Here is a 23823-nt window from a genome sequence, read left to right on the forward strand (position 1 = left end):
ACAGAGTTGGGAGAAAGGGATAAATAGATCCAGGAAAGATCTACTACTACCATCATACGCCAGGGAGAGAACTACGCTTCCCATCATTCCCTGGTCTTGAAGCCCCTACGAGGAGAGCATTAACAAGTTTCACCATATGTAAAGTTTATAGTCCTGAGAACGCCGCCGCCGCTTACCACGGCTGAACTATAATTCCCATGATACCCTGGGATTCAGCTGGTTATCGGCCGATGACAGCTGAATAGCGCATGCGCACAGATCAAAACGCTTTCTCGCTCCTCAACGGCCATATTCTGTCGCTCTTCCTCTCCTGTGTAAGCTAAGGGTGGGAGGAAGGGGGAGAAATCATCCCTCTTAAAGGGGCCACGGAGGCTGCGGTGTGGGCCCCACTTCTTGGATCAACAGGGCGCCCAGCAAATGTAAGACTGGCGCTTTCCGCACCAACGCAAATGGACTCACTGACGACGAGAAGTCTCGTGCTTCAGGGCGAAGCTTGAACGAAACGGTTGGTGGGGAGGAGGGGTGCGCGAGTAATGGAGGGAAGTGGCACGCCAATGGCTCCTGACACAGAGCGATGGCCTCTGATTGGCCAGAGCTCAGGAAGACAGGTCGTCATTGGCCCGAGTCGGGGGGCGGGTGGGAATATTGAAGGGAAGGTAGAGATTGGAACGGGGCACGGCTTTGAGGGATGGGGGTGTGGTTAGAAGCGTTGCGTTGAGGCGGGGCAATTATTTTGTAGAGCGGGAGAGTTGCGCGAATTGGGGGTTTGGAGTAGCTGCATTGAAGCGTAGTCCTTTGGTAGTGAGTTGGGGCACAACTATATTGCACCACCACCATCACTAGTAGCCGTTCCAAGTTAATTTAGTGCTAGTTGCTGTACAAAACGCATAAGTGACATGGTCAACTTCCAGCATGTATGTGGAAAATAACCAGAACAACAACAACAAAAAGCAACAATTGATGCAGTGAGAAGAATAATTTATTCAGCTTGAACACTGCCACACATTTTGGTTGCATAATCAGTATGCACCAGTTCCTCACTTTTGGGACATCAGTGTATCTACTATATTTCTTACATGCTCGACTACCACTGCCTTTTAAAGCTTGTTTTTAAATATGTCATTTAGAAGATTCATCTGTCTACTTTTCAGCTTTGTTTATGTCTGTATATTTTTTTACAGATCCCCCTGAGAAGCAGACAAAATGCCTAGGGATTGTCAAGCTGCATAAATTATTTTCCCTACTGCATCAGTTTGTTTCTTTGCTTTTTCATCTTGCAGCATGGCAATTTTAGGATCGAAGAGTTCCATTTCAGCTGTGGGAGTAGAGTGATACCATCAAGGTGGGCAGATAATAGCTGCCAAAATCCTACAGAGCATCGAGTGTATCTGCCCCATTTATGGCTTTATTTCCATCCCTTATTGAAGGTGGTTGTAGTAGGACTGCCAACCTCTAGGTGGGAGCTGGCAATCCCCTGGAATTACATTTTATCTCCAGATGACAGAGATCAGTTCCCCTGGAGAAAATGGCTACTTTAGAGGGTGGACTCTATGGCATTATAGCGGCTGAGGTCCTATCTTTCCCCCAAACCATGCCCTCTCCAAGCTGCACTCCCAAATCTCCAGGAATTTCCCGTCCCAGAGTTGTCAACACTAGGTTGTAGAAGCAAAGCCAATTGTCAATTTTTACATAGGATTGCCATCTTTTTGCTCATGTACCTTTAAGTTGTCATTAAGAAATGAGGCAAGTGGAGCTTTTCATGACCCCAGGGAGATGGCGGAAAGCTTCACTCGTGTGGCTTCTGCATGTCAGATTGCTATTAAAGGCAGGGCCAGTTAAAAAGATGACAACCAGCCTCCCTGGCCATGCTAGGTCCATGTGGTCCTGAATGTACTTTCCATCAGAGGTGCAGTATTGCAAGACTGTCATGTCTGAAACTGGCCCCAGTACGAAATGTGATACATTTTAATGATCAGATTTTTAAAGAGGGTTGCTGAGATGCACAACTACATTTTTTTGCCCTACACAATAAATAAAGCTTCACCAAATGGTGCAGCAGCTATTTGAGACCATGGAGATCGAATCTCTGTTCTACCAGGAACCTCCCCAGGTGACCATAGGCTACTCATTCTTTTACACCTTAACCTACTTCATGAGATTACTCTAAATTCCTTAGAGAAAATGTGGGGTAATTCTCTCATTCCGGTTTGTGAAGAAATTAGATTATGACCTATTGGTATCTATTACCTTTGTATTACACCCTTCCTGCAAGGAACTCTGGGTAGCGTGCATTATTCTCTCCTGCTCCATTTTTTCCTCACAACAGCCATGTGAATTAAGTTAGGTTGAGAGTGGTCCGAGGTGACTCTGTGAGCTTCATGAGGAGTGGGGATTGGAACCTGGGTTTCCTGAGCACAATCGCTAATCCTGCACCTCACTGGAATGTAGACTGCAGCCAGATCCTCTCAAGTTCCTGTGCTCTCTGACTTATATATAGCTCTCAGGATGAGTCTAGTCTTCTCCCCAAAAGCTCATATCCCGGAAGTTTCCACACCAGCAAAGGCCGCCTCTCATAGCTAAAACAGTTAGGTGTGCTGCATCCATTCCTACCTAGCAAAGTCAAAAATAGCACTGCTAACATATTATTGTTTATAAATGATGACTAAGGAGACATAATCCCTTCTCTCTCAGCAGTGCTAACCTATCAGATGGTTGCCTGTGACCTGTTTTTCAGAAATATGTCACAACTGAGATGCAAGTCAATACTTGCACAAGCAGATTCTCAGCGTATCATTTGGGGTGTGGCATTTTATAAAGGACTTTGTTTCCTGGGAGGAGTCCTTTATAAAATGCTGACTCCAGCTGGTAGATCCCAAACTTCAGCAGAAGATTAGAAAAGTAGATTTCTCACGCCCGAAATCTACCCACCTGGGTCAAATTGTTTCTATAAATAAATGAAACTGTTCAAGTGAGTAAAATGTTTACTAACTTGAATTGAAGGACCCAGAATGATTTGGTCAAATCACAAAGAATAACATTGTGAAATTCTGAGGCCTACGCTGTTACTCATTGGCCAGAACATAGGATATCCATCTTCAAAATCAGCACCTATGAAAGATCACTCTGTCCCATCTAAAATGGGAGTAATAGGGATCTAGCAGGATTCTCATGGTAATTAATTTATATTCTCTTTTTCTTGGGTTATTACATATTCAGCTGTGCCCAGTACCTCCATCTCTCCTTCCTACCAATAGCAGTCAGCTGGCCCTTCTAATTTTTGGGCCCTGTGTAAGCAAGTCATCTTTCCCTAATATCTATAAACCAATCAGGATGTTTGTGAATATCCCATAACATCACGTAGTTACTGCAATTGGCTCACTGTTTAGTTTTGGGTTTTTTTGTATAAAGTGTGTTGACTAATTGCTCGCAGATACAAAACATACTTGCAACTAGGGTTGCCAGGTCTCCTTATCCTCTGGGCAGGAGGTGAGAAACTTAGCACTTATCTTAGAGCCACCCTTGCATGCACGCAAAGCATGCATGCGCTTCTGGCCTGTGCAATGACATCACTTCCAGGACATCATCACGCAGGCCACATGCTGCCCCTGGGAGCACTCTCGTGGTCTGCAGCGGGCTAAATTGGACCTGTTTGGGGCCAAGATTGAAAGCAAACAATAGACCTACCACGGTCAAGTCTAGATGACCCACAATATTAACAAGACACCGTACAGCTGTTAAATAACACACATGTGCCAAAAATTTAAACAAAATATATCACATTTATCTAGAACAGCTAGGTGTTCGTGCATTCGATTTACAAGCAGCATATATATCAATACTAATCCACAATCAATGCAATGACTCAATGACAGATGAGAGCATCATTTTCCAAATGGCAAATGTCACAAATGTAAACTACACAGAAGGACAACCCCACAGAAAAGTCCAGGCAAACAAAAGTCCAAATGTAACAGAGACCAAGCTCTCTTCTCCTGTATATTCCTTTCCAGGAGCCCAAAGCTGAAAGCAAGCTGATGAAGTGATGCGCCCACAGCGGCGGTAATGGACATGCGGGGGAACAGTCACAACGATCAACCGCTCAACAGGGTCGTAAGCTGGATTCCTGTTTCAGTGTAGCTTTCTCAAGAGCATGGATAGACAGAATTCCAAAGACAGAAGTAATCTTACTTCTCTAAACCCAAATGGGGCCCCAGATACCAGGAGTATCTAGATAAATGTGATATATTTTGTTTAAATTTTTGGCACATGTGTGTTATTTAACAGCTGTACAGTGTCTTGTTACTATTGTGGGCCATCTAGACCTGACCATGGTAGGTCTATTGTTTGCTTTCTGTCATTTACTACATGGTGCCCTTCTCTTGTGTTGTAATGGGGCCGAAATTGGCCTACTGTGCTGCACAGGAGCACGCTGCACCACGCAGGAGCACACCCTGGGGGGCGCGTTCCCCTTTCCCCCCGCTGGCCAAGTAAGTGGGAGCAGAGGTTGGAGGGTGGGGGTGGGGGATCCCCAGTAGACAACCCTACTTGTAACTAACTGGTAGGTCACAGATCAGTACGATTCTTGGGGAGCGCAACGTGAGACTCTTTCTCCAATATGCCATTTCTCAGTAGGGCACCTTTAAAATCATGGAACATGGACGCCAAGGCCGCCAGCGGGCCTCTGAAACCATTCGCAAGCAGAAACGCAAGGAGCTGGATGCCAGGCGCAGCAAATGCCGCATCCGTATTGGCAGCCACCTGGAACAATGGTGCCAGCTCAAGGAGCAGCTGGGGTTTTCCTTGCACTCCCAACTTGCCAAGTACCTGCTTGACAGGTGAGAATGGGTATGTGTGTGTTTGTAGGATTGCTCCCCAAATATTTTTTTCTACCACTCTTCTAGTTTGGTCCGAACACTAGCTAAGTGGCAAACATTAGATTATTTAATGGAATGTTTTGTATGCTGAAAGCAGTGATCACAGTATTGAATATGTGTTGGCCCCTATGTAGTTACGCAAGCTGCATAATAAGGCCACCCACACATAATACCTGCTCAGGGGACTCTCCAGGTCTGCAGAAAAATGGGGCCTTATAAATTTACCAAAGGGAAAAGAACCTAAAAATAACACAACAATGATTAAAAATGCTGCAGAAGGGATGCTGTAGCCCAAGTCAAACAGTTATTTCAATCAGAAATAGACCTTTCCTAACCCATGCCATGTGAGATTCTTTAGCTGGAAATCCCAGGCATCGAACTGGGAATTTTTCTTATGCAAAGCAGGTGCTCCACCAGTGAGCCACAATTCCCCTACCAATGGAGAAATGGCTGTGGGGGGGGGGGGAGGAGAGCTGCTGTAGCATCTGAGCCCTTAGAAAATCTGGGAAAGGAGGGATTTTGGAATGTGGGGTGGAATCACATTGTTTCCCATTTCTTCCAATTCTTGGCAGGTCCCTAGTTTGTAAAAATTGTGATTAATTAAGAGCCTCTCTGTGAGTTTTTGACTCGCTCACCTTCTGCTCTTCTTTATGCAGGTACAGTTCACAAGGCTGTAGTCTAAAAACAGGTAAGAGTCCTTACTAGTTTTCTATAGAGGAAAGGGTCCTTTTATTAACTTTAATTTGTTAAATCTCATCACATCCTATCAGAAGGATACAACCAACCAATTGCCAGTTTGACAACTTGCTTTAAAGTACAATATAGTCGCTTGAGTGTTGTTACTTGTTTGTGGCAAATAGATAAAGGGATAGTTGCAAGTAGGTTCATAGGTTGTATTATTCCAGAGCTTTGGACAAGCTTTGCAAACATTTCTTGTGGCCTCTTACTTGCACAGGGTAAGGCCAAGCACCACTTTGAGGTCAGGAAGCAATTTTCCCCAGGCCAGTTTGGCTAGGGATCCTGATGGTGTTTTGCCATCTTTTGGGCATGGAGCAGAGGTCACTGGGGGTATGGGGGGGTTGTGAATTTCCTGCATTGTGCAGGGGGTTGGACTACGTGACCCTGGCGGTTCCTTCCAACTCTATGATTTACGGTGTTCTGTTCCAAATGGGAGAGAAGTTCAATCTCAGTCTGTTTAAAGCTCTCGTATAACTTTTCATCTGTACAAGAGAAAGGGATATATCTTTTTCTAGGAGAATCATGGATCCTAAGACTTGCTTCTGCTTGCGTTGTGCTTTGTCAGTTGCAGGGTTGCTCCTCCACCGCAGAGCGTGCTCCTCTGGCACTAGGTTTTTCAGTTCCTTGAAAAATTCTGAGTTTGCATAAGCAGAAGCACCTAGCACCAGAGGAATGTCCTTACCCTGAAAATGAAGCCTGTCCAGGCAGTGGGAAGGGGTGTTATGCATGTGGAAGGCATGCTCAGGATCCAAGCCTAGTACTGACCTATACAAAGCTGTTGTAAGATTTACAAGAAGAGAATGTTTAAAGTACTTTGAATACTGAAAACACTATGTATGTGCTAAACAGTGTGTGCGCGCTAGTGCCACCAAATCGCTTCTGACTCACAGCAACTCTAAGAATGAAAGACCTCCATAATGTCCTATAATTAACAGCCTTGCTCAGATCTTGAAAACTGAATGCTGTGGCTTCCTTTATTGAGTCAGGCCATTTCATTTTGGGTCTTCCTCTTTTCCTGCTGCCTAACACCTTTCCTAGTATTATTACCTTTTCCAGAGAATCGTGTCTTCTCATGATGTGACCAAAGTACGATAGCCTCAGCATTGTCATTTCAGCTTCTAGGGAGAATTCAGGCTTGATATGATCTACAACCCACGTATTTGTCTTTTTGGCAGCCCATGATATCTCTAAAACTCTACTCTGGCATCACATTTCAAATAAGTCAATTTGTCAGCTTCCTTCACTGTCTAACTTTCACATCCATGCATACTAATGAGGAATACCTTAGCACTGATCTCTTGATCTTGGTCTCCAGCAACACATCCTTATCCTTAAGGATCTTTTCTAGCTCCCCAAAACTGCAAAAAGAGCTAAATGTAACAGACAGTCACAAGTTCTCACAGATGGTTAAAAATACTATTTTAAAAGAGCCATTCTTTGTGTTCAGAAAAATCAAATACCCTAGTCTGGGTTCTGTATCACTTTAGAATAGTGTTTTTTAAACCTTTTTTCTGCGGAAGAACCCCTAAATTAATTTTTAAAATCCCAAGGAACCTATATCTCTACTTCTGAACACATTTACGAGCCAGAAAAAGTTGATGTGGGAAGCGCAATTCAATTACTGCTCAATTATTGTAGAGAAAATGTATTTGTAAAGAATTTTTCATGATTTCTTGCGGAATCCCTGACAATGTCCTCTGGAACTCTGGTTGTGAAAGGCTGTTTTAGAGTATATGCGGGAGATCTCATGACTGAATGCTCCACAAAATGTGAAGTCTCCATATGTAGAAAATTAGCACGTTAGTATTAGAAAGCTAATCTAGAACACTTAGCCAGCACTCTGAATTGGTGCAAATCTATGAGGACTTTTTGTGGCTGTATAGATCAGTCCCCTGTTTCTAATGACTTTTAAAAAAGACAAATACTGCATAACAAGTATGTTTATCCCTGTGGAAATGTCATGTAAATTGATATGCAATAAGATCTGCAGATAAGCTGAGAGCTTCTCTTTGACTTTTGACATGGCTCTCTTTGTTCACCAGGCGAATGGCCTTGTGCAACAGTGTTTGTACCTATCTTGTTTTAATTGTCCTCTTTGAGGGAAAATTAGTAAGAGACTTACTAGCAGTTCTAATAGTCTGGTTTGTCTTTTTCAAGGGGAATTGGTGGCGCTCTTCTACGTCCCAAACATCCCAGTAGCAAATCACTCTTCCAGATAGACGTAATATATGAATCCCATACTTAGGATTGTGATAGGTTATATCATGAGGTAGAATTCTTGTAACATGTGGATGAGAAATTTTGTATGGGGTGGGGGGGAATCAGGCAAGCAGATTTCGCTCTCGCTGACTCTCTTTTCCCCCTCCAGGCCAGGATAGTTCCGGTGTTACTGCCACCCCTCTTCCTGCTGAAGCATTGCAGAACCTTGTTGTCCTTTCTCACAACCATAGCCAAGAATGTGGCTTCATCCCTGACATGAAGTCTTCCTTGTTGTCACAGAAGGAAGCCTCCGGGGACATGGTCTGGGAGTGCCTAGCCGGCCACACCTTCTCTTGGAGTCCCCCTAGCCCTTTACCCTCCATGCCACCTCCACGCAAAGCAACCTCCAGATGCAGACAGGAGAAAGCCATGAGTTCCAAGCCCAGCCCTCCACCCTCCCCTATCATCCGACGTAGGCGCTCTCTCCGCAGGGCAGCTGCGGCCCATGCCTTTTCTTTAGCACTTGCTTCTGACTCACCGTGTCCAGTAGATGAGGCAGAGCCACCTTCTAAGGAGGATGAGGCCAGTGCAGACCAAGGACAAATGACCTGCTTGTCACCCAGCAGCGGAACAGGCCCATGGGAGGAGGCAGCATTGCTTGATAGCAACAATACTGAGACAGGTAAGAGAGTCGGCAGACTGTAGGAAGCCAGCATGAAGTTGTCCAATTTGGAATGGTGGGAACTGGAATGGTTCTTCTTTGGTGGAGGGCAGGAGGGAGTTGAAGGAATTGCTTGGTGTAGTGGTTAAGAGCAGTGGGACTCTAATCTGGGGAGCCGGGTTTGATTCCCCACTCCTCTGCTTGAAGTCAGCTGAGTGACCTCTCTCAGCCCCACCCATCTCACAGGGTGATTGTTGTGGGGATAATAATAACATACTTTGTCAACTGGTCTGAGTGGGTGTTAAGTTGTTCTGAAGTGCGGTATATAAATGGAATGTTGTTATTATAATTATATTATTATACTGGAGCTCCAAGCTCAGTTGAAAGATGAGCTCTTGAGCGCCAAGAGATCTGGAAAGTCTGGGCCGTGTATGCTTCCCTGAATTCTTTGGAGCAGGTGTGGGATAAAAATGTTTAAAATAAACCATGAACTTGCTATAACGATAGATAGATAGATAGATAGATAGATAGATAGATAGATAGATAGATAGATAGATAGATAGATAGATAGATAGATAGATAGATAGATAGATAGATAGATAGATAGATAGATAGATAGATAGATAGATAGATAGATAGATAGATTCTGTAAAGTATTGCTTCTAATTCTCATGCTCAGAACCTACTTGGGGTGGGGTGGGGTCTGCAGTATTTTCTACCATTACTAATCCCATACCTGCCATCTCACCACTGGGAACTTGGAGATGAGGAAACTGCCTTGTGTTGAGCCATATCCTCCATCTAACCTAGCACTGTCTGCTATAGTGCACTAGGAAGGAACTGAACGTCACATGATGCCCAGGACTGGATGTTGGTTGCAAAAGACAGCTTGATTGTTTTGCCTGGCTGAATTCCTGAGAATTTGCTGCTCTCTTGACTGTGTTTGGGGACTCCGTCTTCCCAGTCTTTGATTGTACTGTGTTTTCTCTTGCAGCGACTCCCTCTGAAGAAGTTCCAAGTAGCACAGAAGTCGCAGTGCCTGAAAGGTTAGTGCCTTCTTCTTGTTCCCCTCTGACCAACCACACCAGCCAGTGGCCCCATCAACACCTCAGAGGGTTTGGGGAGTGGAGGGAGTGGATCTTCATGTCTCCCAATCACCAGCTTCTGCCATTAAGCTGACATGCCATTCCTGTTCTCTGCATGAGCGATTCCATTCAGAACTACAAAGCAATCTCTGCAGAGAGAACAAAAATCATGGAATGATGGAAGATAATTTTCTGCCTTGGCTAAAGTCCATTACAAAGAATAATAGTGACCGGAAGACCATCTAATAGAAGAACCTTCAACCAGTGAGCCTAGACCATATCTGTTTCCCTCCTACAAGGGCAATGTCGTGGCTCTTCAATTGTCAATTTTATTTGTTTGTTTGTGTCATTTATAGTCCGCCTTTCTCACTGAGACTCAAGGTGGATTACATAGACTGAAATTAGCGCAGTCTATATTAAGGGCATTTCAATAAACAATGCTATAGGATAAATAAATGCATGTTTACAAAGACATAACATTAGCAAAAATCCAATACAGAGTTGAAGAAATGCTGCAGCAGAGCATCAGCAATTCTAAGACTGACATTAGACAACATAGAAATTTCCCAGTAGGATCATGCTTGAAGTCTGTGGTCCCTAACTCATTAGCAAAGCATCTGAGACCCCCTCCCTACAGTACAACCATCCTATCTGAGTAAAAAAACTCTTTTGAATAATTCAGTTTTGAATTGTTGGCGGAAAGTGAGGTCTCTCCTGACCTCCTCAGGCAGGCTGCTTCATCGGGTGGGTGCCACCACAGAGAATACGCATGTACGGGCAGCTGTTGATTTCACCCATGTGAGGGTAGCACCTGCAGGAGATCCTGTTCAGATGAGTGAAGCTGCCATGGAGGAGGAACATTAGGAAGAGAGGTGGTCCCATAGGTGTGCTAGACCAAGGCTGTGAATAGCATCCTGTGTGATAGCCAGTGCCTTGAACTGAGCACAATAACTGAAAGGTAGCCAATGGAGTGACTGCAAGATGAGAGTGGTATTCATGCTCCTCGCTCCTGATAACACCCGTGCCACAGCGTTTTGCACCACCCGGAGTCTCCTAGTTAGCTTAGACAGATCTATAGAGGTGAAGAAGGAGCAGGGACTTCGGGTGTTCTTTCTGCCAGCAGGCCAGCAGCAGACGGTGGAAGATGTCAGTTCATGTGTATGTGATTGTGTAGTAGCAGCACAGGTTATACAAAGTCTCTGATCAGCAACTATTGCTATCCAAAGGCCAGTTTAAGAAGGGATAGTGTGAGGGCACAATCTGTGTGTTTGACCAGCCATTTCTCCCCTCTCCCTTTTCAAAGTGGCCTTCCTGGAAGTTGTTTCACTGATCAGGATCTAGTCTAATCAGCTGCTTCACTGCATGAGCCTCTACACATTTATTCACACACATACATACCACATGCACCACTGAAAAAGCCACGTCTCCCCTGCTATTATCTATAACTCTAGAGTTTGGATGTTCCACTCCAGAATTGCCAACACAATTTTAGGAGGCTGAACAGACTTTCATTACTGCAAATTTAGGACTGTGGAATCGTGTTCTGCTAGATGATCGCATTTTCTACCTAACCTTGCCTGGCCACATCAGGACAATATCTCAACCTTCCTCCAGGGAGCTCTGATCATTAGAGGAATGATATGTTCAGAGTTCTCTACCCATCTTGTGATTGGCCTATGAACTGCCCCCACCAACCACTGCAATGAGATCTAAGATAAGCATACAAGTGAGAGTGTAATTGAGCGACAGGATATAAGAAGAGTTCTTCTGGATCAGAACAGTGATCTCATCCTAGTCCAGTTTACTGTTTCACATAGAGGGTAACCTCTAGATGTGCTCAGGTAGTGGACTCTGGAGAGCTCCAAATAGATCTCTCCAAACTGGTAGTGCCACTGGCAACAAGATGCCGATGAGGTTCACTGCAAGTAAGTGAAGTGGCTTTTGCCTTCATGTCCTGCTTGGGAATTCATGGGAGCATCTGGTTGGTGTGATTGATCAGTGCAGCTCTGATGTCCTGATAGAGAACACTGTCAAAGTGTCACAAACCTAGTGGTCCCTGGCAGGGCCGGATCTAGGGTTGCCAGTGCCAGAGGGCAACCCAATTCTGGCCCCATGTGTGTGCATGCAGTGTGCATGCACATGCGCTCCCGGAGCTGCGTGATGACATCTTTTCTATGACATCGTCATGTGGGGTGGAGCACGCCGCCCGCATGGCAAGCTGGCTGCCCCAGCACCGTGGAGCTGGTGGCAGCAGCGCAGGTGGCTGGGAGGCCACCTGTACCATTCGGTTCCCCCCTCAGCGGGGCAGGCGAATGGCGTGAGTGGCCTCCCAGCCACCTGTGCTGCCGCTGCCAGCTCCATGGCACGCTGGGGCAGCCGGCTTGCCGCACGGGCGGGCGGCACACTGATGGGACGACAGGCTTGCCATGCCCCCCCCTGCCCTCAGAGCAGGAGAATGGCACGGGTGGGCTCCCAGCCCTCTGCTCAGCTGCCTGCGTGCTCACGGTGGCTTGCAGCTGTGCCCAGCGCCCCCTCTTTGACAGCGCTGGGGGCAGACTACCCCCCCTGCCCTCCCCGTCGATTGGGCTGTGGTCCCTGGCCTCAAGGACCAGGGTCAGGGCTTTTTTGGTCCTGGCACCCCTCTGGTGGAACTCTCTATCACTGGAAACGAGGGCCTGGCAGGATTTACTATCTTTCTGCTGGGCTTGCAAGACAGAGATGTTCCACCGGGCATACAGTTGAGGTTGGGGCTGGGTGGGCTCCTTTTTTGCCAGTCTCTTGTTGAGTGGAGAATGCAGCCCCCTCCTCCCGATCACCTGCTGATACACCTAACAGGCATGCCATCACCCATACCATGAGACGTATTAGATCGGGTTTCAGCATATGGGTCACTGTTATATGTTTCTGCCTCTTGCACTGATCTTTATGGTTTTAATGTTTTATAATAATAATAACATTCGATTTATATACTGCCCTTCAGGACAACTTAATGCCCACTCAGAGTGGTTTACAAAGTGTTATTATTACCCCACAACAATCACCCTGTGAGGTGGGTGGGGCTGAGAGAGCTCCAGAGAACTGTGAGTTGCCCAAGGTCACCCAGCTGGCTTTCATGGAGGAGTGGGGAATCAAACCCGGCTCTCCAGATTGTAGTCCCGTGCTCTTAACCACTACACCAAACTGGCTTTAATGGAACTAATATATTTAATGGTTTTTAATGTGATTTTTATTGTTGTTACCCACTCTGAGCCTGCTTGCGGGGAGAGCAGGTTATAAATGTATTGAAATACAGTAAAATAGATACCAGTAATTTTCCTGCTTTTAAGGTTGGGAGTGGCTGAAGTACGTGAACTGGGGTCTGTTCCTGGCTGACAGATCTTAGAACGTTGCATACATTCCTTTCATTATTTCTCCCTTTCTGCAGCACTTTGCCTCTGCCAGACAGAAAGCTGGAGTCAGAGCCCAACCAACCGGAAGAAGTGGAGGAGGGAGAAGGAGGAGAAGAGGATTTGGCAGAGGAAGACCACTTGGCATACGCAGATGACCTGCGAGATGAAAATTATCATCCTTCCCTTGACAGGTAGACTGAAATTTAGGGGGCATTTTGGAAGCAGCTTCTAATTCAGTGTTGATGCTTGATACCTTGAACAAAGGGAACTTCTTTGCCATGTGACTCTTGCTGTGCACATGAAGGTTACTCTCCTCTCACCTTCACAGCCTGGTCTTTATGCACCCTTAGGGTCAAAATGCGTATGATGATAGACTGGAATTCCAGACATTTTATTAGGCCCTGAAAAGCAGCGGTGTGTTGGTGCAACTTGGATTGGGGTTTCAGCCCAGTTATCTCATTAGTTTAATTCCAGCAATAAAACTGGGGTTTGTCCATTCATCTGAACAAGTGTGTGTGGGGGGGACAGTTCACAGGGCAATCACAAGGTGGGTGAACTTTGAATGGCTCACTCTCATAGTGGTCCGAGCTCCTTGAAGGAAGGGTGAGATGAAAATGTACTAGATGGATAGATTAGCAGGGAAAGAGTGGAGACTGGTCTGAGATGAACCATGCATGCAAAGTGCAGGGAAGTTGACTTATTCCCCCTGCTGTGGATATACTCCTAGGGTAATGACAGACTTGTTCTAAGTGTAGAGGAAAAGGTTTGTTTCACTGTGCATTCTCTGTCCTAAACACAAAAGCCTTGGAGCAGTCTGCTTCTCCAACGCTTGGGAATGCCTCTTCACCCTGGCTGATTTTGACTGAATGTCATGCTGGCCACGTCAAGTCCAAAGCAGAAGAAAATGCCACTTTAGTTGCATTCTGATATGCGCCTGCATCTGGTTTCCTGAGTGGGAAGCAGTGCAACACAGGAGATGCAGGTATAAACTCTGTGCCGTGGTCAGGCCTGCACACATTCCCACTTCTTTCAAGGTGTGTTCCAAACTCCTGAGGCACATACCACTTGTGGTATGAATGCCAGAGGCTGACCGATTGTGAGGTAATGTACGTGGCAATTCCAATTGATCTGCAAATATTACTCTCTTTATTCTTTGTTAATAGCTCTTTGATGTCTCTAGCAGACCAAGCACTAGTCAGAAGCTGGAATTAAATTGTGTAAATTTTGCTTATCTGTAGGGACTTCAGGCTACAAAGACATCAAAACGTGACCAAGTGCTTCAAGGGGCCTGTGAAAGAGAACCAGCTGTCCAGCGAAATGTTCCCCCCTAGCCACAGCCCCTCAGAGGAGAAGGGTGGTGAAGCAGGGTGAGAGGACAAGTCCATCATAAGAAAGAGAAGAGGAGGAGGGTTTTTACCTCAGACAGAGAACCAGAAAGGTGGTGCCAAACACCTGAACTCATTACAAAAGATGGGCATAGCCAGAGGTGTGAGCTGAAGGACTCTTAGGCTTGGAATTTAGCTTATGGGTTGTTGTTTGTGGTTCTGAGTGAGCCACAAACAACAACCCATAGGGTTGCCAGGACCCCCCAACAACTAGCAGATATTGGGTAATGTTTGCTGGCGATGTTGACACATTGCTGGCAATGTGCTGAAATCACTCTTGGAAAAGACATCATCATGTCACTGGGGGCAGTGGAACCACTCTAGTATTTGGACAAAACTCTGTGCTTTTTCCCCAAGTACCAGGGCTTCACCCTGTAATGTGATGCCACTTGTGGGTGCGTGGGGAGTGATGTCATCATGTTGCTATGCTGCCCAGCCTTCCCCAGTTTCCTTTGCTCCCCCCACCCCTGCTGGCCAGCTGAGTGGCAGCAGGAAGTGGGAGATTCTGCTAGTTTATTTTTGTTCATTTCATTTATACCCCATCTTTCTCCCCAGTGGAGACCCAAAGTGGCTTACATTGTTCTCCTATCTTCCACTTTACCCTCACAGCAATCCTGCGAGGTAGGTTAGACTGAGAGAGTATGACTGGCCTAAAGTCAGCCAGTGAGCTGCCATGGCAGACTGGGGATTTGAACCATGGCCTCCCAGATCCTGTTATGACCCTTTAGCCACTACACCACACTGGCTATCCAAATGACGATAGGATTAAAAGCCACACTGACTTTAAATGGGGCTAATTCATTTCTGGTGTTAACTCTGTAGTAAATTCCAATCTAGACAAATTCATGGCTCTAAATGGGTTGTAACAAGCCAGATGGAGTCTCCATGATTAAAGCTGGGATCAAACAACAGAACATGGCAGTTATGTCAGGCCTGCCTGAGAGACTTTCAAGAGGCATCTGTTTGACTTCTGCTGGTGAAGGAATGCTGATCTAGGATCTATACAGCAAAGTAAACCTTTGGATCTATACAGCAAAGCAATCCATATAGTCACCTTTTATTGGTTCTATGTTACCTAAGATTTGATGACTCAAGAGTCCTGAGAATTATAGTTTGATGAGGGTATTGAGACAGAGATCCATAGCTTGTACCCTCCTGTGTGGAACTTACTGTTCCCAGAGTTCTCATTCCCATATGTTAGTTCACGACCTGCTGGAAATCTTTGAAAACTATAGAGTTGGCTTTGGCTCCCAAATAACCAGAGCAACTGGCCTGGGCTAATGGAACTGAACTCTGTTCCCCCTGCCCCCAATTTTTCACTTTGGGTGCTTCTTCCATATACTGGTTGCTTGACTGCTTTTCTGGAGAAGGAATTTTTTTTTGTTCCATTTGCTAAGCATCTCTCCCTTACAGCTGTAAGAAGCGGGCACAGCCTGGTGATGAAGATGTGGCCCAGATCGGTCCAAAGAGAATCAGGTGGGTAATTATGTGTTGCTTTATCAGAAGCCCTGGAAAATACATCCTTGGATCTCTTGCAGTGCCATCCTAAACAGAGTTACATCCTGTAATGGAATGCAATTTAAAAAGAAGTTTCCACAGGGCAGCACTCAAGAGGGTTGGAGGAGAAGGAGTTGAGAGTGGCCTGGAATAAGAACTTGATTAGCAGGCTTCCCCCTTCCCTCTGATTGGCTAGTCAGAATGACAGTTGGTGCTGACAGGATTTTTCATTTCAGTTAGGATTTTGAGTTCAGTGGAGACTGTGTTTAAGCATCTGACAGGGAAAGTCAGACAGGTTCTCCTCTGGCAGGAAGGAAAAGAGACCTGTTGCCCTAAGTGTAACTCCAGTGTTTTGAGGGAGAATTCTTCATAAGAATTATAAGTATTAAAGCCAGCACAAGCTGAAACCTATTTACATAGCCACAATGGTGGCAAAGAGGGTTTGGATAGTAAGTGGAAACTTCCATTTCAGCTAAGTGAAGAAGGATTAGTTGTTCTTTCGAAAAGAAGATTAATTCCTACCCACTGTCTAAAGGGAGTATGGCTCTTAGTAGGAACACGAGGGTGTTGTAAAAAGGAAAACGGTGATGAATGAATGTCTGGGAACTTAAACTGGAAAAAGGAACTCTGTAAAGAAACATTGTTATTGAAACCAAAGAATTAAACCAACCACCTCTCACTATTAAGAACTGAGCATAGAAACTAAGGTTAAAGGGAACTGTTTTGCCTGGAACTTAAAGAGTATTCTGTTCTACCTGCGAGTTTTACCTCAGCACTTTCATTTCCTGACTGTCCTTATACCTGCCTTTATTGTTTATTTTTGAACTTTACACCATCTCCAGTGCCATTTCCATACTGAAGAAGAGGGCTCCTGCTTTTCCCCTCATCAAGTGGGCTAAAAAGCCAAAAATATAACTGCTTCTAAAATATATATATATAAAATATATATAAAATATATATAAAATATATATATATAAAAACTTCTTCTCAGGGTAGGACAAAACGAACTTTAAACTATAAACAAAGACACACTACTTGAGGCTGCTCAGCCACAAGTAATCTTTGATTTTGGTGGGAAAATCTGCCTCAGAATAGGGGAGTGAAGGTGGGGTCCGTGATACACCTTTCTAAGCCCATTAACTCCAGTGGACTTAGAAAAGTGTAACTCGGTTTAGGATTGGACTATTTCAGGTGGGTCATGGGTATAAGGCCTAGGAAACTGCTGGGTGCTAAGAGGGTGGAATAAGTTATTTCATTCAATGATCTGATGGAGCAAGAAGGAACAGAGGAGCATCTATCCACTGTTCTGTAATGCTGTTTGATCTTTGGAGATGGTGTTTTTGAAGGGTTTCCTCTTCTTCCCTCCTTATCTCTCATGCTCATCCTTGCCTTTTTCCACAGGAAGGCAGCCAAGCGAGAGATCCTGCTCTGTGACTACGAAGGCTGTGGGAAGATTTTCTCCAACCGCCAGTACTTGAACGTAAGTGGCCAGAAACAATGTTAGGGAGGGGAGGCGACACACAAAGGCTTGTTCTGAGAGTAGGCCTCACTCCTGAAGGCATCAGTGCAGTGCTGCTTAGACATTACTTACTACTCCCAGTGGCTGCTGGGAAATATGATTGCTTGGCTTGGGCTGAGAGGACTATCAGGTATAGGCATAACATGCTGAGGTCAAAGTGAAACTAACTTTGATTGTTCCCTTTGTTACCCTCCTTGTGTAATGCCCCATAGTGATTATACAGTTAATTCCATTCTCCCCTTTCCTGAAGAAGGCAGATAATGCCTAAACCACACAATACAAAAATGTGACCCTAATGCGTATTCAGTTAACAGTGACAGCAAAGAAATGCACAAAGGGTAGAAAGAGGAACAATGATCTGGGCTGACATAATTGGCAGGTTTAGTGTGAGAACAAAACAAGCTCCTTTATACCAAGTCTGACTTTGGTCCCTCTAGTTCCATGCTGACTGACATCAGCTCTGCAGCATCTCAGGCAGAGAAAGTCTTTTACCGTCACCTGCTCCATGATATCAATAACAAGAGATGACAAGAACTTAACATGGGACCTTCCACATGTCAAACTGAGTCACAGGCACTGTTTGGCAGTATTGCATAGTAGTTCTCCTACTGAGAAAATGTATGACACACAACCTTTTGGTTACTACAGAACATTTCTATAGGAGTCCCACCCCACACTTTGGTGATTGTCAGCTCTGAGGACCTAAGCAGAGGGAATTATAGAGCAGAGTTATGTTCGCAAATACACATTTTGATAGAACCTCCATGTTTTGAAGCAATATGCTCTGAGCCACCATGGTGTACTGGTTAGGGTGTCAGACTAGGTTCTGGGAAGCTCAGGTTTGAATCTCCACTCTGCTATGGAATCTCACCGAGTGACCTTGGGCCCTGGCATTCTTTCTCAGCTCAATCATTGTGAAGATAAAATGGAGGAGCGGAGAATCATAGAATCATAGGGTTGGAAGGTACCTCAAGGGTCATCTAGTCCAACCCCCTGCACAATGCAGGAAATTCACAACTACCTCCCCACTAATGATGAAGTAAGCCTCTTGGGGCCCTACTGGGGACAAAGATGGAGTATAAATAAATAAATGTTGGGAACGAGAAGTCATGTGGAGCTTTCTTCATCATCTTGTGCTTGTGGGTATTGAGGCTGGACCAGAGTGTTTTTTTTATTGTAAAGTGATTTCTGATGCCCTGACATGTGTTTTGTGTCACAGGAAATTCTAGAAGGGCCATTTCTGATGTTACCATTTTTCTTTTTTTTTAATGATGTGGCTATTAATGTATCACTTAAAATCCCTAGGCACCACTCAAAAATGAATAATGAAGCACATACATGCAATATAAAGAGATAAATTATCCCTTTGTGTGATATATTATTCCCTCATGAAAAGTGTGTTTTCTTAACAGATTGAGACACACAGAGACCATTTTTTTCTAATCTAATTTTACCAGAGAAGTAATCCTTCTTGTTCTGTTTTGGCTATTTATTTATTTATTTTAGCACCACAAGAAATACCAGCATGTTCACCAAAAAACGTTCACCTGCTCTGATCCCAGCTGTGGCAAGTCTTTCAACTTCAAGAAACACCTCAAAGAGCATGAGAAACTGCACAGCGGTGAGCCCACCACCAACACTCTCTGAGGACTCTTTTCCATTCCGCCTTGCCGGATCCCTTTTCTCACTCCAGCTCTAAAAAGAGTTTTTGCCCTAACTTCACCTGGAACCCTCTCTAGTGGTTCCCGTTTACTTTCATACTGTGCATGATAACAGCAGTTTGTAGAGATCCCAGGTTTTTTTAGTCCACCCTCTTCACATCAGGCCCATGCAAAGTGGATTATAGCAAACACCCTGTGTTATCCCTTTTGATCTCTCCAAAAACATCCAGACATATATTTCTCTAGGCATATTCATTTTCCTCCTCAACCAAGCTGAGCTATCTGTCCCTTCAGCAAATGACCAAGGCTAGGTAGATAGCATTAGGTGCCAAGGGTACCTCTCCAGATAGTAGCAGAAGAAGAAGCCACAGGGCATCTGCTTTGCATACAGAAGGTCCATGGTTCATCCCCTGGTAGCTCCAGTTAAGAGGATCAGGTAGCAGGTGGTGATGCCTGAGACCCTGAAGAGCTGCTGCTAGTCACAGCAAGCAGTACTAATCTTGATAGGCTGATGTTCTGACTCAATGGAACATAGCTTAGTGTACGCGTTTGTAGTGATATTGGCCATTTCCACATACGTTGAATAATGCACTTTCAATGCACTTTTGCAATCCTTTTGAAATGGATTTTTTGTTCCACACATGGAAAATCAGTTTCAAATGTACACTAAAGAGTATTGAAAGTGGATTATCCAACATGTGTGGAAGCAGCCATTATCTCAAGGGACCTTTTTTTTTTAACACTGGGATTTTGAAGATCATTTGATTGCTTCAGAATGTGCATTGCCATTTCACACACACATTCCTGTTCATTTCTATTTTGCTTCCTCTGGGAAAGCACTACAAGAAAGGATGCCTTTCTTTCCTCTTATTTGGCTGCAGAATCAGCAGCCTCTGAATAAAGAAGGAAATTGCCTGAGCAAATCAGCATGAGAGCCTAGGGGATCAGCACATCTCTCAGCACTTGCAAAACAATTGTATGAATGTTCTGGCACATGTCCCAGTTGCAACTGAACCCACACGTACAGAAAGCTCCCAAAAGTGGGCTAAGTGGTTAGCTACGAGATGGACAAGCTTGCTTGAGTGTGCATAGGAGAAAGAATATTGGAAGATGAGATCTGTGAAGTTGCCTTACACTGTTTGAGGTCATAGGTTCACCTAACAGCAGCAGGAGCTGTCCAGGGTCTCAGCCAGAGACAGTTCTACCCTAGCATCTGTTACGTGAGATATTTCAGGTAGACATGCCAGGGATGGAACCTGGAACCTTCTGCATGTCAGGCATGTGATCTACCCCTGTAGCACAAAACATGCAAGCCTATACTACCATGTACATAGACACAAGAATTTAAAAATGTAGTCTGTACAGCAAAATAGGATTGCTCATGGTATGTGAATGGTATGTGAAAATCTAGGAAAAGCTGAAGGCAATAGGAAAAGAGGAAGACAAAGTGAGGTGGCTTGACTCAATAAAGGAAGCTACAAACTTCAGTATGCAAGATCTGAGCCAGGCTATTAATAATAGGACATTTTGGAGGTCATTAATTCAGAGGGTCACCATAAGTCAGAAGCATCTTGGTGGCACGTAACACACGCGTGAAGAGAGAAAATATTCTGTGTTGGATTTAATGGACAGCTGGATGTGAAATTTTGGATACATGTATATATGTTTTAATTATAGATACGAATATAAATGTATAGAGGTAGGGGTTGTTTTGCATATATGCATTGTAGGGGTTGTTTTGCATGCATGCATTGTTTAGAAATAAGTACAATGTTTGTTTGTTTGTCATTTATAGTCTGCCTTTCTCACTGAGACTCAAGGTGGATTACACAGTGTGAGATTAGGACAGTCAATTCCAAGGACATTTCCATAAACAATGCCATAGGGTAAATAAACACAATTTTACAAAGACATAGCATTAGTTTGAAAAAATGTGTTCCCCTCACCTGCCTTGCAGCCTGTTCCCTTTGCTCTGGAGTAGCCGCTGAGGTGCTTTTCTCTCTCTTGCAGACAAACGTGACTATATCTGTGAGTTCTGTGCCCGCTCCTTTCGCACTAGCAGTAACTTGATCATCCACAGGCGGATCCACACAGGAGAAAAGCCCTTACAGTGAGTAATCCCCCAGCTTGCATATTCTTATATCTTATCAGCCCCACTACTGCTCTTTGTTACGAAAAAATAATGTTAATATGCTGCAGTGCCTGTTTTGTGCACAGACAACTTTAGGGCCAGTGCTGGAAAACACCCTCTGCAGGCACAGGTAATCCTGGAATGCACATGTAAACCTTTGTTGGTTTACCAAGCTTGGAAAAGGTTTAACCGTTCATAGCAACATATAAAAGACAAATGAATCCTTATTCCTTAATTGTTTAAGCATTTACCATTTTACATCACTGTCTGCAATTAGATAGGTGGGCTGGTACTCCATGCTAAAATATCTTAAAGTTATTAGCCAAATTCTATGCCAAGAAAAACTGGGTTCTCTGCCCTTCATGAACCAAAGTTGACCATATTTGCATGGGTGCTCTTACCTGTGCATACCATCCTTTGAATTTTGCTGGTTTTGCTGGCTATGGAGAGAGGTCTTCAGAACACTGAAGCCTTGCCTCAGCCATTGGAAATCCATTTCAGCCATCTTAGTGACATTGTGCGTCTACTTATGTACAGTGCCTGCCTAGAAGTCTAATTTCAATATGACGGCACTTAGCAGCTTAAGATCTTCTATTGTGGCCCTATTCTGTCTGTTCATCTCACCTTCTGAGGCAGAGCCTTTTCTGTCGTGGCTCCCTGTTTATGGAGTTCCCTCTCCTAACTTTCAAATGAATACTTGCTTTAGATAGTTGGCATGCAGCATCAATTTCTACACAATTATTCTCTCCCTGTTAAAAACACAACCGATTGGAAACAGATTGGAGTTGGCATTATCTTAAATCCAAAATGTGTATTACCACATACAGTGCAAAGACTTTGGAAGAGTTGCCGCACTTCCATTCAAGCCGGAGCACAAGCAAGGCATGATTTTAAGAGTCTAGAAGCCTCATGTCTTTTCTTCTCACCCCACCCCCACCTCAGTCCTGTTGATCAGACATACTCCTGGAGTTCTGTGTTCAGAACCTAATTCTCAGGCATGCAGGAGCTCGATTCAGATTGGGACCATGCCATGTGGTAACAGGGGCTCAAGCCTTTCCCCAGTGCCATTTCTCAAACTTAAAGGGCCCTGGAGAGTCACTTCTTGCCCCAAGGGGAAGTTTGTATATACTGATATGCTACATGTATACTGATGAGCTACATGTAAACTTCCATAATAGTGGCTCTGCAGGGCCATTTTGGGTTGGGAAAATAGTGGGGGGGTGGGACAATTTAAGCCCCTCTCTCCTTGTGCTGCAATCCCAATAGCCAGGGTGGTCATGGGGAGGAAGTGATGCAAGAACAATGTAATGTATAAATAAACCCTCACTGATCTCCCTACCTTCCCCTTCTCTCCCCTTTGCATGTCTTGGCTTTTTAATCATGTGGGCAGAGTCTGCCTCTCTTTACGGTGTGAACCACTCTGGGAGAGAATTGTCTGAAAAGGGAGACATAAATAAATGCATATCCAGCATACAGGATAAATCATCTTCGGATGTTGCCATCACCATTGATATAAATTGCTTTTGGAAATTTAGATCATTTGTGGAGGCGTGCTTCTAGCAGAGGTAACTCAGATTGCACCCTCCATGTTCAAGGAGAGGGTTATCCTCTGACATGTTGAGGACAAACAGGAGAAGATGATGAGAGCCATCCCATCTTGCTTTGTACTTTGGGTGTCCTCTAATTGACTGTGCACTGATCCGAAAGGACCATTGGTCTCCTTTAACACAGCAGTGCTTGTGTGTTCCTTTGTCCCCTGTCCCTCCTCTTTGCACAGGTGTGAGATCTGTGGGTTTACCTGTCGCCAAAAGGCCTCCTTGAACTGGCACATGAAGAAACATGATGCTGATTCCTTCTACCAGTTTTCCTGTGACCTCTGTGGCAAGAAATTTGAGAAGAAAGACAATGTCACTGCTCACAAGAGCAAAAGCCACCCTGAAGCAGCCACTGGGCCTCCCCAGCTTGTGCCAGAGCCTCCAACCTTGTGTGTCCCACTAGCTATGGAGCATCTGGAACACCTCCCTCAAAGCCAGCCCATTAACACAGAAAAGAGGGTGGAGGAGTCTGCCCTCACTGCCACGGTGGTTATGCACTGAGGGAGCCAACAAAACAGCTAGTGCAGCGACAGAGAGGATTTCTATCTAATCCTTCTTGCAGCAAATAGGCTCTAGAAGTGTTTCTATTAAGTGACTGGCTCAAGGGGTCAAGTGCTGAGTGAGGTTACAGAGCACTACTAAAGGTGCACGGAAACCTTTGAGGCAATGGTCTTCGAACCACATTCCATGAGCACAGCTCCTTTTTCACTTAGTTCTGGCAACCAAAGACAGTCTTGGGCTTAGCCATCCCTGGTTACAGAGTGATCAAGCAGTCCAATAGGAACCTTCGATTTGTGGACCTCGGCTCCCATAGTTCTCTTTAGACCCAGTGGGCCCCATTCAGGAGGTCCAATTAGGAGCACCATCCATAATACATATCTTGAGAGGGGGGGATTGTCTCACAGCCGAAACAGTAACACTCATTCCCCTAGGAAGGTTACATCCATCTTCACCCTGGTTTTCCTTTTAATATAGTTGGGGAAAACTCCAGCTTAAAAATAATAAAGATTTGGACAGGTTTACTGTGATACAAATTGAAAACCCAGGATGCATCAGTCTTCTTCAGATGAAAAGAGAGCTTTTGCTTGC

General features: G+C 44.8%; 1 protein-coding gene across 1 annotated transcript; it reads left to right on the forward strand.

Annotated features, from left to right (window-relative positions):
• The first annotated feature begins 444 nt into the window (after positions 1-444).
• ZNF692 (zinc finger protein 692) lies at positions 445-23235 on the forward strand. Its single transcript, XM_054976430.1, has 12 exons — positions 445-505; positions 4630-4835; positions 5531-5562; positions 7981-8493; positions 9467-9518; positions 12982-13137; positions 14185-14313; positions 15745-15807; positions 17230-17308; positions 18854-18968; positions 21019-21118; positions 22917-23235. The coding sequence occupies exons 2-12, from the start codon at positions 4648-4650 to the stop codon at positions 23233-23235; spliced, it is 1746 nt and encodes a 581-aa protein (XP_054832405.1). The 5' UTR covers positions 445-505; positions 4630-4647.
• The last annotated feature ends 588 nt before the right edge of the window (positions 23236-23823 follow it).

Source organism: Eublepharis macularius, chromosome 4, assembly GCF_028583425.1.
Source record: "Eublepharis macularius isolate TG4126 chromosome 4, MPM_Emac_v1.0, whole genome shotgun sequence".
Lineage (NCBI taxonomy): Eukaryota > Metazoa > Chordata > Lepidosauria > Squamata > Eublepharidae > Eublepharis > Eublepharis macularius.

Coding starts and splice junctions, on each gene's coding strand:
- ZNF692 (XM_054976430.1), top strand. CDS start 4,648: ATGGAACATGGACGCCAAGGCCGCCAGCGGGCCTCTGAAACCATTCGC. Junction 4,836..5,530: donor GCCAAGTACCTGCTTGACAG/GTGAGAATGGGT, acceptor TTCTTTATGCAG/GTACAGTTCACAAGGCTGTA. Junction 15,808..17,229: donor ATCGGTCCAAAGAGAATCAG/GTGGGTAATTAT, acceptor CTTTTTCCACAG/GAAGGCAGCCAAGCGAGAGA.